This window comes from Polistes dominula, unplaced genomic scaffold, assembly GCF_049000335.1.
Source record: "Polistes dominula isolate Pdom_NZ unplaced genomic scaffold, Pdom_raw_medaka contig_32, whole genome shotgun sequence".
NCBI classification, from domain to species: Eukaryota; Metazoa; Arthropoda; class Insecta; order Hymenoptera; family Vespidae; genus Polistes; species Polistes dominula.
In genome coordinates, this window is record NW_028300880.1 from 2,487,745 (window position 1) to 2,506,656 (window position 18,912).

The 18,912-nt window shown below is 32.4% G+C and overlaps 1 protein-coding gene across 10 annotated transcripts in view; it reads left to right on the forward strand.

The window, feature by feature from the left end:
• Window positions 1-18,912, forward strand: part of LOC107066690 (protein abrupt) — a 92,485-nt gene that overhangs the window by 58,079 nt on the left and 15,494 nt on the right. For 9 of the 10 annotated variants that reach the window (XM_089176651.1, XM_089176687.1, XM_089176679.1 and 6 more), the window contains 4 exons: window positions 5,351-5,587; window positions 5,927-6,130; window positions 6,393-6,558; window positions 6,711-6,764. In XM_089176651.1, coding sequence (XP_089032777.1) covers window positions 5,351-5,587; window positions 5,927-6,130; window positions 6,393-6,558; window positions 6,711-6,764 — 661 coding nt within the window. Of the gene's footprint in view, window positions 1-5,350; window positions 5,588-5,926; window positions 6,131-6,392; window positions 6,559-6,710; window positions 6,765-7,996; window positions 8,951-18,912 lie in introns of those variants that run through there. The other variant, XM_089176692.1, reaches the window with a different exon arrangement.

The following is an 18,912-nucleotide window of genomic DNA, read 5'->3' on the forward strand; positions in this document are numbered from 1 at the left end:
TTGATAATAATGTGATCGTCGTAATAATAAATGTAGTAATTGAAACTCGTTTGGATGACTTCCAATATGCCTGTGAGCGGAATTTGTAATCAAATTCTTTGCTTTTACTGAGAAAAGATTTGAAATAATATTTAAGAAAAAAAAAAGTGTTAAGAGAAAGAAAAGTTCTAAATGATGATGAGAAATGGTAAAGAAAAATTTGTTTTCCCTTACATCAACCCTATCCTACCCTTAAAAATTTGACAGATATTATTCAAATATCTAATTTTATTCAAACAAACTCTAATTATAAATGAAATAATTATTGTGAATAGAAATTGTACTAATAAATATTTCGAAGAAATGTTGAATGATTTATAAAGTAATAAATTAATGAAAATTCAAGAAAATTCTAACCTAGAAATAAAAATTGAATGTATTACTGATTTTTAACTATAAGACAATACTTTTGATAGAACAACATGAGTTAGAAATTAAATAATTACAAATATAAATAAACTAAATAATAAAAATTTAAAACAAAAGTATTAAATGGTTAATAACATAAATTAATTTGAAATAAAATAACATCAAAGATTTGGAATACAACTATGACAAATAAAAGTACAAATACTTCTTAAATAGAACAACACAGTTTACAAATTAAATATTTACAAATATAAATAAACCAAATAATAAAAATTGAAAACAAAAGTATTAAATGATTACTAAAATAAATTAATTTGAAATAAAGTAACATCAAAGATTAAGAATACAACTATGACAAATAAAAGTACAAATACTTCTTAAATAGAACAACACAGTTTACAAATTAAATAATTACAAATATAAATAAACCAAATAATAAAAATTGAAAACAAAAGTATTCAACGGTTAATAAAATAAATTAATTTGAATTAAAGTAACATTAAGAATAAAAATTGCATGTATAACCTGATTAGGTAACTATGGTAATAAACAAGTATAATGCTATTACAGAATATGTTTGATCAATAAAATTCATAGCAAAGAAATATGAATAACCATTTGTGAAGTATTCATTTAAAAAATGAAAAAAGGAATATCAGATGAAAAATATTCTTCAATAAAATTTAATTCTATAACATATATACAATATATATATATATATATGTATATTGTTGATTGGTTTTATTCAGAGAATCTGATACGTAAATTAGGCGTGTATCCATGGCACGTCATTTATGTTAGTCAATCCATGAAAACACACAACTATACCAATACACGAGAAACATATTTTGCGAAGCCATGAACGATGCGCGTTCACCGCATAACCGGATCAGAAACCATGCAATCGTATCTACTTTTCTACTTACGCTTTAGTTAGGGTGCTTCATTGTACATGCGAACACGATATGTGGAATACCTACGGACGATTAGAAACTACACATTTCGGATATTTTCACCTAATCGTTAACTTTCCTCTATTTCTCTAACTTCAACTCTTATTTCAAATATAAATACTATTATTTTCATTTTTTTTTTAACATAAACTTTCGAAGCAACCCCTTTCAAACGAAAAATTTACCTATAATTACATCGATAAATTTTATAAATTCATTTGGTGATTCATTTTGTAGAAAATATTTGACATAATTCACTTTTTTTCACTTTTCACTGTCAAATAAACTTCTATAATTCTATGAATTATTATTTAATAATTATTCGATATGTTTATAAGTTCAAACTAGTTACAAAATTACGTAATTTATTTATGATAAACGATAGGAATTAAATATATAATAAAAATGAAATTAATTACACTCATAATATCCAAGAAAACAACAAGTTACATACGTACATCGTTTAATTAAACAACAACAAAAAATAAAATAAATAAAAAGAAGAAGAAGAAAATAATAATTAAAAAAAAAACTCACGTAAGACTATAATTCGATATAAGATTACCGATCGATCCATCGATCCAACTTTTTATTCCTTCTTTCAACTTTATATAGCAAAAGATCGCATTACACGATCCAGTTTGGTACACGTACATAAACACATACATATAAAGTCTTCCATATTTACTCAAACATCAAAGATGAATATACATATATATATATATATGTTTTCTATCTTTCTCTTTCTATTTGGATTTCTCCGAATCGATGGCACCGATAAACGTCCCATGTATCATCGTGTACCTTCGACTAACCAAGCAACAACCATAATTTCCTTCTAGCCACCTGTAAACGATCACATTGGAATCCGGAGCACTAGCTTTCTAAAAAGCGTCAAAGCAATGCAGGAAGATCGTTCGATCGATTAGAGAATCAGGATATCGTTTTCTTTACTTTTCTTGCTCGTCAAACATATATATATATATATATATATATATTCGGATAATTGATTAATGATAATTAACTTTAATTTATACTTTTATAATAATTCCCTTTTAACAAAAATAAAACGAACAAGAATAAAAAAAACAAATTAGTGTACTTACATTTTTTTGAATGAAATTTATAAAAATATATTTCTCGTTATTTATATTTTCTTCTACAATATATTGAAATATTAATCAATGATTATTAATGCGCATAAATTAATAAAATCTCCGTTAATAGTCGATTAAATCGGCTTTACGATCTTTTAACGTTAACCTCATTGACTATGACGAATTCCTGCGCAAATTGAATCATAAATGGCTAACCAACCAATCCCCGTGGTTAAAATGAATAAAAAATGGCTACCGATCGGTGGTCAAAAATGGCGACCGATTCCAACTAAAACTTCATTTAATATAAACTTTCGTTGATTTTCATCGTAAATGTTGATCAAAGTGTTAAATTAATTAAATATTATCGATCAATATCAAATCTGTTAATTCGAGAAATTGATTAATCATTTTATATCTTTTATAAATACAATATTTCGTATATATATGTATATTTTATAGGTTAGCAAATAATTTCGTACAGAGTTTTTTTTATCTTACGACATGTAATAAACCACACACGTACTTTAATAGCCAATCTAATTAACACTCTATGACACAAAGATATTTTACATTATAATAATGATCGATAATATTATTATTATTAATATTATTATTATTATAATATATCACCGTATTCTCTGTACATACACAACTAGTACATATTGTAACAATCTCAGCTAAAATATTATCGAATATAATCTCTTTGAAACATACTCTGCATAATTTCTAAACTCGACCATAACTCATAATCTAATTTAATCTCAACTTTCACAACGTCCATTACAAAATCCCCTTTCCTCTGTTCTGAATAATAGCAAAAGTATATACATATATATATATATATATATATATATATCCTTTATTATAAATCATTTCGCTTTATAAAACGTAACGATAATAAATTCGAAAGGTGAAATAATTTCTCAAGCAAGAAAATCATCCTAAACAATTCTTAAACCCTTTTACTCCCACCCCATTTTCCATGTATACCAACAAAAATAAAATAAAAATTCTATCGTCAAAACGCAATTTGTCAATTCCTCCGTTCGTCTTTGGACAACACATCAGCCATACAATTAATTATTGACCCGTTTTAATCGCGTTAGCTCTAATTAGTGCAGTACTGAAAGGGGAAGGTAGATGGGGGGAAGGGAAGGGTAAGAGACGGGAGGGAAAGAGGGACTGTCGCTTGTCTCAAAGTTGTTAATTGAATTGGTTAATGCGATAAAGGAGTCCATACCGGAGTTCTCCGTTCCTTTTTACCTTTTCTTTCTTTCTTTCTTTCTTTTTTTTATTATTTATCTCTCTCTCTCTCTCTCTTACCCATTCACTTTTTCCTCCCACCCTTTTCCTAGCCCTTCATTTCACTCTCCCTACTTTTTTCTTTTTCATCTTCTTTCTCGTCTTCCTCGGTTCTTGCCAATGTACTTTCAAACTATTGGGCAACAATTATATCAATTATTCCAATTATTTCAATCGTTTCGATCAAAGCATTCTCCCTCATCGAAAAATGTTTAACATTTCAACAAAAAAAAAAAAAAAATAATAATACAAAATGGCTGAGTGATTTGAATCAAACGTTTCTTCATTATTATAACGCAATCATTTCGAAACATTCCTTTCGTTAATGAATAAATAAACAAATAAATTTTCGCAAAATTTCTTAAAACACAATTTCAATTATTACTTTGTTAAAACTGTGATCCGATTAATCGGATGTTCAATTATCATACTCGTATTGCAATCACTTTTACGAACACTTAACTCACCCCCTATAAAACAAATTTAAAATATATATATATATACATCATTCCTAACGTTTTTGACTTTATTTTATTTTTATAAATTACTTTTAGAAACTATTGACAAAACCGGATAAACAATAAACGTGAATAGGTTGGTGGGTGGTAGTGGGAGGGAGGTTGATGTAGAATAATATTAGTAAAGGATCAATTTGAAAGGCAATTTGAAAATCAATCTCGACTCAGGGATGTAGTTTGAAAGGGGTTGGGAAAGGGGTGGAAGGTTAGGGAGTGAGAATGGATGGATGGGTTTAGACGTAAAGGTAAAGGTAAAGGTAAAAAGTCAAAAATTTGGCATGCGGTTTATCGGAAATTCAGTGACACAAACCAACTACACGGTAGGTGGTGGGAAGGGGAGGAGGTAGGAGGTAGGAAAAGAGGGTGAGGTTAAACTAAAACAAACATGAGGAATATAACGGGAGTATAACGCGCTTCATGGACGTTCTATCGTTAGTTTGGTTTATCTTTGTTGTTCAACGATGCGATAATAAATATTTCTATGCTCGATAGAGCACCTCATCATCGATAATATCACTGTGCCGGGTTGATTATAATCTAAACGGCTCGTACCTATCGAATTTTATTAACACCGAGGATACGCGTGTTCTAGTTCCATGAATGTCAATGGGAGTGGGGGGAGGAAATAAAGTCAATGTGTGTCTAGTTATATTCTAGGATCGTTTCTATATACATGTATACACATAGATACATGTATATATATATATATATATGTTTATATCTCGATTATATTGATAATGATAATGATAATAATAATAAACTATAACTATGGGGATTGTTGATACATGAAAATCTTTCACACGTATCTATTATTATTGTTCATTCGTATTAATATAATACGTATGAATCACGCTTATTTTAATCTAAGATTAATTTGAAATATTGTGATAAATATAAATGATTTGTCTTTAAAGAAATATGACAGATTAGAAATGATTTAAAAAATATTATAGATTATGTTCTTTTTATGATTAATTTTGTTATTAATTTGATCAATGTTTGAATGAATAAGAAAGAAGATTGTATTCTAAGGGAATTTACATTGATGATTTTGATTTTATAATTGCAGGAAAACCCATGTCGACATCCGACCATAATCCTAAAAGATGTCACAGCATCGGATGTGGCATCCCTATTACGTTTTATGTATTATGGAGAAGTTAACATTGGTCAAGAACAATTGGCAGGATTTTTGCAAACGGCACAATCACTTCAAGTCCGAGGATTAGCTGATGTAAATAGTGGTATTGTTACTGCCAGAATGCCCCCACAACCTTCCTCGAGTGGTAACAATTGCAGTGCACCTGTAAGTATCGTTTGATTTCACTATTTTTCCCTTTGGTAATAATGATAACTTAAGATTGGGATTATGTTGTATTAAAATGATGTATTGACTGTGTCCCATGTTTCTTATTTTTAAAATAAAAACAATACTTAAATATTATTCAACAATATTTGATAAATTTAGATTGAGGTTATGTTAAATTGAAATAATATGGTAGCAAATGATTCACGTTGACTGTGTTTCTTTTTGTTTAGAATAATAAAAAAAAATAAATAACAAATTTGTGAAAGATAAAATAAAAATGTAACGTAAATTATTAAAATAAAAAATATCGTTTGATATTTTTATTTCTTTTTATAGGCAACCCCACGTAATACTTGGCAAGATAACGGAAGAGACCTTAACGATGACGACTGTAGTCCACCGCCAGATAAAAGGGCTAGAAGTTATAGTCCTCAAAGGGATAATAACACCGAACCTAAAACAGATTTACAGGAATCACTACTGGGACAAGCTCTTGAAGGTGGACCAACGATACATACAACTCCGTCGAATAACATTCAGGTTATTATTTAGAATTATTTTAATTAATTTAAACCAAACAGAATTATAATTGTATGTTTTATTTATTTGTTTTAAAATAGACATTAACTTCTTTTTTTTATAAACAAATCAAATATGTCGTTTACATCATATCACATTTGTTTGGGTTACTATACTTTAACGTTACTCATAAATATTTTAAAGTTAGGGTTGCGTCAAGATTATCAAAGATTCCAAAGAAACAAAACAAAAAATTCATAGTTGATTTTGTTTATTTTTCTAGGCACAATCAATTGGCGAAGATTCGAATTCAATGTCCGACAACGAAGATATTTCTAACAACGAAAGTATTCTGAACTCGGTTAAAACGGAACCAAGCGAATTAATGAACGATTCATCGATGGAACATCATCGTAGTAATTTTCCAGCCTCTCTTTTGAATCTACAAGGTATTTATATTATAAAACTATCAAAATAACAATTACAAATAATATAATTCAACATTTATTTATTATTTTTAACTTGAACGATTCCTTCAATATATCATAAATCAAATATATTTTTTCTTTAAATAAATAATAAAATAATTTATTGATTACAGGACTAATGCCAGGACCGTCAGGAATTCATGCATCTAATCAGGATCCAAATTATGGTAAGTCAAATGATTTTTTTGCACGATCATTGGAACTTTTTCATTTTTCGATACGATCTCGTAGATCCTAGTTAACCCTCCCGTCGAATATTTATGACTCCTCTATTTATATAAACAATACAAACCAAAAATAAGGTATATATAAAAGGAAAATATTTAACAAAAATAAAAAGAAAATAAATAATTAAAATAAAATAAAGAAAAACAAACAAAGAAGAAGGACTCTTCGTCTCTCGTTGTTACCGTTGAATGCATGGAACTCTCGTACCTCTCACACCCCTTTGCATTTCTCCTCACCACCACCACTTTTATTTTTTTCTTTCAATTAAAAAATCATATTTGAATTTACATTATTCTTTTTGAATATTAATCCGCTTTTCGAGAAAGAAAAAAAAAATAAAAGAAAATAAGAAAACCCACTTACGGTACTTCCGTCCGTACTGTGCGTATTTCTTTCATACGCACGAAATTATTATTATTATTTTTATTATTATTATTATTATTATCCTTTCTTTCCGTTCCTATTCCTTTTTTTTTCTTTCATTTTTCCATTTTCTTTCTTTTTTTAATTATTTTATCAAATAACCGCCCCGCCTCCAACCCCCACCACCAAGAAAACGTATAATCACGAGAAACGATGCGATTCGTCGTCTAAATCGAAAACTCGTTTCGTATTCGTTAAGAAAGTAAAATTAAAATTAAAATTAAATTTTAAATTTAAATTTAAATTTTAAAATGAACATTTTATTCAATTAAAAAAAAAAAAAAAGAAACGAAAAAAGGACAGATAAAATTGTACGAAAGAAATTGAAAGTGTGTGAGCATATATGTGTGAGTGAAAGAGAGTACGATAGATTAAAAAAAAAGGGAGAGAATAAATGAGAGAATGAAAGAGTAAGAGAGAGAAAGAGAGAGAGAGAGAGAGAGAGAAAGAGAAATTGAAATTTCAATTCTATTTAGTTAACAATTAGTTTAAAAAAAAAAAAAGGAGAACAGGGGTGGGTACAAACGAATGAGATTTGCAACGAGCCCGAAAGAAAAATGGGGGAATAGAAAAAAAAAAATTTATAAACGGCAAAATGAGATTAGGATACAAAGTGATTGTAATAAAAGTAAAAAAAAAAATTAAGAATCGGAAAAAAAGGGCTGTTGCGGGAGGAAAAAAAGGTTTGACTAGTGTTTAAGGGATCGTACGAGATTGGACGAGGACTGACATTGGCTGGTGGTTCCAGGGCGGTGGCAGCCCTCTGGTGGAGATGGTTCAAGCTCGAGTTCTGCTTGGGTTCCTGGTACACCAACGACGAAAAGCGAACCTGCCGGACCTGATACTTACCAGATTAGTGGATCGCACAACACTAAAGGGCAGGACCTAGCCTCCTTACTTCATCATCATCATCCTCCTCCTCCTCCTCATCACCACCATGCCACCAGCCAACAGTCACAGAAACGTAACCTGAACACTCTCAACTCCTTGAACAGTATTAGTAGCGAACAACTTACGGTAATGCAGCAGAAACTACAGAATTTTAAGGCCTTACAACAACAACAACAACAACAACAACAACTACAACAGACCCAGCAACAACAACAACAACAACAACAACAATCACAGCAACAGCAACAACAAGTGTCATCAAAAAGTGATCAATTGCGTATGATGTTTCAAAGTTGTACGAAAGAAAAAATAGATAGCATCGCAATGTTGCATCAAGGCTATCGCCGTTTTCAACAATTTGAAGCTGGCAATCAACCTGGCAAACCTAAATGCCCGGAATGCGGTAAAATCTATTCGAACAATTCTAATCTGAAACAACACATCGTCAACGTGCATACCGTACAAACTGAATTTATATCTTGTCACGTATGCAACAAGATGTTCAAAACTAAACAGTATTTGCAAATTCATTTGTTATCGATGCACGGTATCAGGAAAAGAAAAAGTTATCCCCTTTATCAGATGACCACTCACGCTCAAGCTCAACAACAGAGTCAACAACAACAGCAGCAGCAACAACAACAACAACAACAACAACAACAGCAACAATCTACATCATCGCAACAGTATCCATCAGCTGATAGGTGGTCAGAAGAAAAACAGTGATGAGCTACTACTGCAACTATCAACAATTAATTACCACTACTAAAAGATAACACACACAGTTTAATAGTTTAAGTAAAACCTACTCTTTTTATTTTTATTTAAATGTTTTTCCTCTAATCGTTCTAAGCCCACGTAAAACCCTAGTAACGTTTTTCGTGTATATACCAGTTGTACATAACCTAAAAAAAAAAAAAAGAAAAGAAAGACAGAAAAGGAACCGAAGAAAACGTTAATACTAGCGGACAAAAAAAAATCTTGTACATAAGACTAAAAGACTATAAAGGCTAGTCACTTCGCATATATATATATGTATACACCCTTTCCTTTTATCAAGGGAAGGGGGAGGGTTGAAAAGAAGACGTGGGCGCGGAGGTGTCGATAGGTAAGAGAGAAGTGTAGGTGGGAGGGGTGGATGAGTGGTCTAGGGAAAGAAAGAAAGGGGTGGTTGGTAGAAGAGAGAAAGGGGAAGTGAAGTGGGGAGGGGGTAGGCCGACCTATTTTCGTACAGTGCGCCTACCGCAGTGCGCAGGGTGTTCGCCCTTCGACGCTTCGATAAGTAGGCCTCCTCGATTGACCGACGATGAGAGAAAGACAGAAAAATACTGTAGGAGGGATTACAGAAGGTTGGGAAGGGGCTATTGCAGTGAGGAAAGAAATAGGGGGTTGGAACTTGTGTCTGAAAAATTTGCTCTCCTTAAAAAACGGCCTGATGTGTGCAGAAAAAAAACTGTATCACCGTATATATGACCAGCCCTCATTTTTCTTCCTTCAATGCTATCTGACGCAAGTCAACGAGTTAGGATTTTAGCTAGGGTGGGGGAAGGGTAAATTTTTAACCCATCTTCTTAATCTACGATCGAATAGGAAATGAATGGAGGGATTATGAGGACAAAAAAAAATATAGAAAATCGTTACGAGACGATTATTGGACTAATTTTACCCTAAGGATAGGAAATGAAGGGTTTTACCTCAAACAGCAAGACCACATCTGCTGAATTCGTCAAATCTTCTTCTTTTTCTTCTTCTTCTTCTTCTTGCACTACCCTTGATTAATTTTTTTTCATGTTCCCTACTCTTAAGATCGATAAAAATATATTCGTGTGTATATTTGAGTATAGATGTATGTATGAGTGTGAGTATTAAATAGAAAGAAGGGATGAGAATTTAATTATTAAAATGTATAATATAAATTCAACGTACATATGGTCAAGCATGTATGTGTGTATGTGTGTATATAATACGTTTTGATAGTATTAGTATAAAAATGCATTTAAACGATTAATATTTTTTTTGGCAAGGAATGATTTTTTGTTTTAAATGAAAACCAAACTTTTGTTAATTACTTTTTATTCTTATTCTTTTTCTTGACTTTTTTATTCTCATCATCGATCTAAAAAACATGTTTCGTTATTCAGTATTTATAGAAAAGTTAAAAGTTAAGTTTGGGATTTGACAGATGGATGAGAAAGAGAAAGAGAATAAGAGAGAGAGAGAGAGATTACGTGCTTCGCATGCATCAACACACACACACATATTCACATTCACATTCACATGCTAACGGAATCGCGAGGGAGAGAAACTGAGTGCGTCGTATTGATCTTCACAATTCAACAAACAGCACGTAGTGCTATACACTATCTCACTTACTCTAACTCAAACTGAAACTATCCTAACTCTTCTTCTATCACTTTTGCACTATCTTCTGTCACACCTCTTCCTCTTATACTTCTTCTATTCTCACAGATAGACATCTAACATTTCTAAACATGTATAGAAGAAGTACCAAATGTGGTTGTTCTCACCTAAAATTTCTCAACAAATCGATTTCGATTACTTTCTCCCTCCTGTTTTTTTTTTTTTTTTTTTGGATACTTTCATTTTCACCCTTAATTTCAAATCACGAAATCATTTCATATTTATCAAATCCGACCCCTGAACACCCCTCGATTATTCCCCACCATGATCTATTGGGTTCACCTAACCTAGAAGAATATTTAGCAAGCAAGGTAACAAACTACTAGATTAGTCTAGGTTGCCACGCCTGGTTTCGATCCCTAACGGATCACCGATTTCTAAAAGAGAAAGAGAGAGACCCAACAAAACTTATTTCACGAGACACGCAACTAACTTCGATGTACGATCGTCAACCACGCGATGAAAAAGTTTCCCATTTGGTCTTACCTAAGAGTTCTATTACTAATCCTCCCCATTCTGACTAAACAGAACAGAACACCTCACCCCCAGCCCACCCCCTATTCCTTCCAACCCTAAAACGATCTCTCATCATCCCCCCTAACCCCCCAATTCACGTTACAACAAGGTTATCCATTTCCGTGCTTTCTATTTTCACGATTACTACTCTCTTCTTCAATCCCATTCATCTTTTCTTTCTTCTATTGGGTTTTGGAAGATGTCAAAATAAAATAATAGTTCCAAGTTAAACGTTAGGTTCTTCCAATTGGTTACAATACCCAAATCCTCCTAGTTCTGATGTATAACAACTTTTTATAAACCCAATAACGTTTGCTAATATTTTTATTATTTTCTAACATCATCATAAAAGTACTCTGGTTGGTTGATTACCTTTCAAAGCTCAAAGCTTGTTTTAAAAGCCCTAACACTCTACTTGCACTCTATGAGTAAAATAAGAAAATGATCTAAACCCATTGACATGAAAAATCTAGGGATGATCTTTTAATCGTCCAGGTGATTTGATACTTTACACAAAACAAAAAAGATCTTTGCCAATATTTTGCGTAACTTTGATCATGGAATAGATGTTAATATGATAAACCAACTTACAAGAGAACTCTTTTTTGATTTATAATCCTTAAAAGAATTACACGTCAAAGATCATCTTTCCTTTTCTCAAACATACAACACACACATAGTTCATCCCATACCTAAACCAAGCAACTTTTCCAATACCAGTAGAATTTTATTTCCCTGGTTAAACCAAGGATCACGTTTTTCCTCACTGTGTGTTACTAAAAGCCCTGAAGATCGCGTTTTATCCTTAGATTAGAGTCATCTATCACTCGTATCCCGATCCCGGGATAACTTTGGCATTCGTTTCAGTTTCGGACTCCGATTCTTATCGGACTGACGAGTTTTTTTTGTTTGTTTGCCGATAAAAGAAAGAAAGAAAGAAAGAAAGAAGATAACAAAAAGAAAAGGAAGAGGAAAGAATACAATCTTTTACTTATATTTTTTGTTTGTTGGTGTCCTTGTTTCTCATTTGACGTAAGTTCAAAGTATACGCACTTGGTGAATCGTAAAAAAGAGAAAAAAAATAGGAGGGTGGATTGAAGTTTAGTGAGGGACCAGTTGGGTTCGAGAGGGATGCCATTGCGTGAGTACACGTTGTCCACGCCCATTTTCACGTACGTGTATGTAATACAAATGTGTATGTATGTTTGTATGTATGTGTGTGTGTGTGTGTGTGTATGAGTGAAAACGTTACCCTCTTCTTATATGTACCAACGTAGTTAAGAAAAGTAAGATTCTCTTTCGTCATCCCTCATGTTCCCTTAACCACCAACCCCCTTCTCACTTTACCCTCGGCTTCCAAACCATCCTAAACATCAACCCCCACATCTCTTACTTTCCTAATCTTTTCTGACCACCCCATTCTCCCACGCTTTTATCATCCCTTCCGACAAAAATTCATACTCGTTCCTATGACCTTCAAAAAATTATTTTCATCATTCCATTAATTGATAATTTTTATTTTAACTTTGACTCGTATTTTTTAACAACTAATCCGAATTGTTGATTTTTTTTTGGGTGCCATATTGTTATGTACGTATACGTGTAAAGCGTGTGTGTATGTGTGTGTGTTTGTATGAAATGGGGGAGGGTAGGTATAAGCGGTTGTCCTTGATCTTTTCCTTTTCTTCAATCGTTCAACATGGTCCAGCTATCTTTATCCCTTTCTTTCTTATTTTCCTTTTTTCTTCTGTTACCTCCCTTAATGTCTGGAAATCCCCTTTTCTTCGGTTTCACCCTACTCTCTAAGAGGATATCCACGTGCCGGAGGAAAACTTTATACGGTATATTGCGTTGTTCGGACAAATGACAATCGCAATTCCCTCTTGGAATCTGTCGCATTCGTCTACGTCATTCTAGCAAATCGTTACGTATTTTTTTCAACCCCCAACCACCCCCAATCTCTTTTTCTTTTTTTCTTATTCTACTATTCTCGTTATTTGTTACGTCAAATTTAGATTCACAGAACAAAAAACAAAACAAAAATAGGAATAAAAATAAGAAATTGTAGAAATGATTTCATTAATTGATTGCACACATTTGATTCAAAATTCGAATTAAACATTTAAAAACAATTGAACAATAATTTTTATGAATAAATAAAAGGTTATATTTATTTAAAAAAAATTGATTAAAACCAACAGAAAGAGTAAACTTCAATGCAACCATCACTCAATTGCAATCAAACTATATTTTAACCTAAAAAATAATTACTTAACAATTTCTATTAATATAACTTTAAAGAAAAAGGTTAAACTATATTGTTAATGAAAAAAAAAAAACAAATAAAAAACTAAATCTACAAATCGAATGGAAAGAAAGTTGTACGTCGTAAAAGTTAGAAACACACAGACAATGAAATAGTAGTTGTAGTAGTATAGGAGGAATAGGGTGATAGTGATAGTGATGGGAATGGTGATGGTGATGGTGATGGGAATGGTGATGTTGATGGTGCCAGTGGTTTCTAGCTTCTCCAAGTTCCGCGTACCACATGCCGCAGCACCCGATGGTATTCCCTCATCGTAGGTACGCTCAATATCGTCGTCACGAATACTCCGTTTACTTCTCCACCTCTTCCACCTCCTCCTCCTCCTCCAGCCCCTCTCTTTCTCTTTCACCCTAAGCACTCCTAGTCGTTTGGGATCGATCGTTGCCATTTGAGAATGGAAACGATAAAGAAGAATACCAATCTCTCACAAATGCAACAACAACAACATCAACATCAGCGACAACTAGTTATTACATCAATTATCAAAACAGTATACTTATTGTTTTAATGGAATAGCAGAAACATAATTATTCTTTACAAATTATTAGTTCAAAATGTAACATACAAAACACATGCAATAACTGCAACAACAACAACAACAACAGCAACTAGTTATTACATCAATTATCAAACAGTACACCTATCAATGGATCAATATCAAAAACAGTGATACTTAATAAACCATAAGTTACAAATGCATTCTACAAACACCCATCTACATTCACATGCAATAACTACAACACTATAATAACATTAGCAACTACTATGACATTAATTAGTAAAACAGTATACCTATCAATGGATCAATACTAAAAACAGTGATACTTGACAAACCATAAGTTAAAAATGCATTCTACGAACACCCATCTACATTCACATGCAATAACTGCAACACAACAACAATATTAGTAACTACTATTACATCAATTACTAAAAGAGCATACCTATCAACAAATTAATATGAAAAACAGTGATATTTAACAAATCATAAGTTAAAAATGCATTCTACAAAAATCCATCTACATTCACATGCAATAACTACAACACAACAAGAACAATATTAGCAACTACAGTTACATCAATTACGAAAACACCAAACCTATTAGCAAATCAATATGAAAAACAGTGATACTTAACAAATCATGAGCTCAAAATGTAACATACAAAACACATGCAATAACTGCAACTTGATCAACAATTATAAACTGATAATAATCAAACTAACAAAACAATTGTTTACTAAAAAAAAAATGTCTAAATTAACAAGACAACATACACATATATAGACCATACTTTGGCAAGAAGATTGATTAAGCTTCTGCCGTAGCCATACCTTCCCCCTTTCACCTCCACCACCTTCTTCACCTTCACCAATACTACTACCACCCACGCGAAGTATATTAAAGACGTGACCCGACATAAAGGATCCTCGTCTTCTTGGAATCTTCTATCTTCCTTCTTCCTTCTTCCAACAACCACTTCTCGCAAACTTCTCTATCTCTGACCACATTGATTTTCTTCACGACCAGACCCTACCATCCTTCCCTCCAACTACTCATCCCTTCTTCCCTAACCTCTCCCTTTCCTTTCCTTTCCTTTCCTTTTCTTCAACCTATTTCATATTTTTCTTTTCTTTTGCTTTTCTTATTCGTCATCGAATAGTTTTCTTCATATTCTCTGATAATACTAGCAAACTCTTTCACAAAGTTACACATAAGTATGAGGAAACGTGAACGAACCAAGTTGGCCAGTTGTTATCGTCCCTTTTTTAGTCTACCATAGTATTCCTAGATACTTCCTCATCGTTCATTCTACTTGTTTACTCTTACTGTAATCCAGAAGAGCATCTTGAACAGACACAAACGGTAAAATCCTACTACCCACCCTCTCAACCCAAGTAAGATTCTACTAGAAAGTCTTTCTAAGTTTGATTGAATTCCTTTCGATCGATGCTTTTCGAGAAGAGGTTACTATCAGGAAACAGACAAGTTACTTTGCTAAAACTTTTTGTTCTTTCTTTCTTTCTTTCTTTCATTAGATTTCCATCACAGATACAAGAGAGTTGGAATGCTTTTAACTCATAGTACTCAAGTTACCTATGACTAAGTTAGATCATGTTAAATTCGATGTTGGGTTATATTTTTAGGGTGGGATTAATGAAGAATTTTTGCTATTACATACACACACATGCATATGTATAGGAAACGTCAGAGTTTACTTCAGCCAACTATCCCAAATGAAAGCTAGGCCTGTCTTTCTAATATATTTTATTTGAATACTATTATAACGTCTCTCTCTCTCTCTCTCTCTCTCTCTCTCTCTCTCTCTCTCTCTTTCCTCATAGAGACGTCTGGATCATTCTGTGTTATTCTTAGATGACACACACGACTAATGTGTGTTTTCTAGGATATCGGTGAAAATAGGTACGCCTCTCCCCACTTTTCCTGTCTGCGGAATCCAAAATTTTTACTCTTGTTCTTTTTTTTTTCTTTTTATACTCTTACGAGTAACACAATTCTTCATCAATTTAACAAGAGAACTCTGTTCAACTTTGGGTTTTTCATTTTATTTTATTTTATTTTATTTTATTTTGTCTTTTTTTTTCGTTTTAGTCGGTAAGTTTTTTTCAGTGTTATCTTTTCTTTATTTTTTTATTCTCGAGAGTTTTGCTACCTAATGCCATGGTTTTGTCAGCAATACTCCACATTTCCCCTAGACATTATTCCCTAGATGATAAAGACGGCGGCGGTGGCGGCGGGAGGGTTCTTTGCAAAAAGAATGGAAAGCTTTTGCCTTTGCCGGACTCTCAAACAAACAACGAACCTTTCTCGATTCGATAATAAATCTTTATTAGATCTCACGGGAACGTAAGAGAACGTTGTTAACATTATAAACGTTGTAAACGAAATCTCCCTTTTCTCATTTCACCGATTTTTTTTTTCTTTCTTTTTACCATCTGATGGTAAATATCTGATGCTAATTAAATCGTTGTATCAATGATTTTTTTAATTCAGCAAGTTTTTTTTCTTCAATGCAACCCAATATAAATTAATCAATGTCAATATTAAAACAACGTTTGAATTTTCATAACGAGCGATTATTTAAATCCATGCAATTGCAACGATGAAAGAAATCATTCTGTAATTATCTTTTCTCACGATTTCTTTTTATCTAATCTATTTTACCAACCGATGGTAAATATCTGCATTTGAAACATGATTAATTATCTACCATTTTTTTAATCACAAATTTGGTTGCACAACACACGAAATGAATGATATTAACCTCGCAAACTGAATGACAACTTTAAGAAGTTTCCATGAACCATAATTCAGTACCATTTTCTGTATGGTCTGAAAACAAGAAAAAAAAGTCTATAGTCTTAATCGTCAGATTAAAATTCATCTTCAGAAAATTTTCATCTGCAGAAAATGACATCTTCATAAAACCCAATAGATGATGCACAAGTGAAAGTCGATAGAAAAAAAAAAGAAAGTATTTCTATCCTTGTCTAACGTTCCTCATTCATTCCAACATTCATTCATTCATTCATATTCTGATCGACAAATAATAATCATCCCTTAAAGTAGTCCCTCCCATGAGTAAAAGGGATCCCACATCCATTTACTATTCGTGCAAACTGATCGGTGCTATATCAGAATCCTTCATTAACCACACAGGCCCCACGTTCGTAAATTTCCAATAAAGAGAGAGAGAGAGAGAGTGAGAGAGAGGGAGAGAGAGAGAATTACAGAGAGTGAAAGAGAGAGAGAGAGAGAGACGTCGATCCTTCGTCGTTTCAAGCGTTCCGAACAAAAACACAATAGCCCCGGGGATCATCCACGATCGACATTCGGCAGAGGAACTTCCAATAACCTCTCCGGTAAGTGACGCGCAAAAGCCACCCGGCATTTCGTGAATGTGAGAGGGTAAAATACAGGAAAAGAGACAGACGGACGGACAGACAGACAGACAGACAGACAGACACATAGAAAAAGGGGGATGAAAGATAGACAGAAATGAATATATTCGTAGTAAAAATATTAAACGAATAAAAACACGAAATAAAAAAGTCCCCGTGCATCATAAATGAAAAGAAAAACGAAAAAGAACTATTTAAATTCCCTAGATAGTTACATACAACACACATTCGCGAAATATCTCTAATCAAAAATATCATAGATTTTTTTTTAAATCTTTTTTTATGTTCCAACATTCCTCCAACTATTGTTTTAGCCAATAAAAATGTTCCTAAATTTCGACAAAATATTGCGTATAATACTATAACAATTATATATTATATTGTTATAATATATTATATTAATAATATATATATTATATTATTATTATATATTTCTAATAATAATATATAATATAATATATATTATATATAATATTATTATATATTATTAATATTATTATTATATATTAATAATATAATATAATAATATTATTATATTTTTATAATATACTATAACAATTGATAAATCTAACCTAACTTTTTATAACGATCCTAGGGGAAAAAAACACAATCTAGGGATTAAACTAAGTCAAATAAAACGATGAGAAATAGATAAACAAGGATCGTAATGATTGATAGAAATAAACGCGTGATTCGGATAGAACCGAAATATAAATTAAGAGAAAGGTAGGAAAGACAAGTGTGGTGGGAGGGAAGAGGAAAAGGAAAAGGGGGGAAGGGGGTGGTGAGAATCTCGTAGGGCAAGAAAAACAAAAAGAGATGGATAGATGAGTGAGTGAGTGAGAGAGAGAGATAGTGAGGCCGATGTTAGTCCCCCTCCACCCCCGAAGGTCCTGGGATCGATCCCTGTGCAATTTCCCGCACATGTCCGCATTGATCTGCCCTCACTTGCCCCCGGTACTCAACCCTCTTCTCTCCCTTTTACCCCCTTTGGCATAGTCACAACCACTTCCACTTCCACTACTACCACTTCTGCTACCACCACCACTACTACTACTGTATACTCGCTGCTTTTAGGGGTTTTTTTTTCTTTTTTGGGGATACCACACGATCAACGAAACACTCCCAAGGATTTTTCCGTTCAACAGTTTTGACTCGATTGTATAAAAGAAGGTTACACTGTGCTTTTAAACCATTTCGTATATAAAAATCTATCTAAGACACCATCATCGTAACCTTGTCTGTTGAATCCCCCTCTCCTTTCATCCCCTAATCCATATGTGAGTTTTTTGTATTCTTCCTAATGCATTAAGGGTGTCAATTGTGTTCGATCCCAAAATATTTTCAACGTGATAATGGTTGTTCATTTTTTATCATATTAGGATTGTAAAAATCTTCCCCTGGATTTATGAACAAACCTAATCAAATAAATCATCTAATTAATTTAATTTTTTTTTTTGTGGTTGTGGTGGGGAGTTTTTGGGTCATCCCATATGCAAAATTCACCGAACAAATATTTGATATTTAAAAGAAAAATATATTTTATAAGGTTACCCTGCAATATTTTTTTTTTTTTGCATAAAAATAT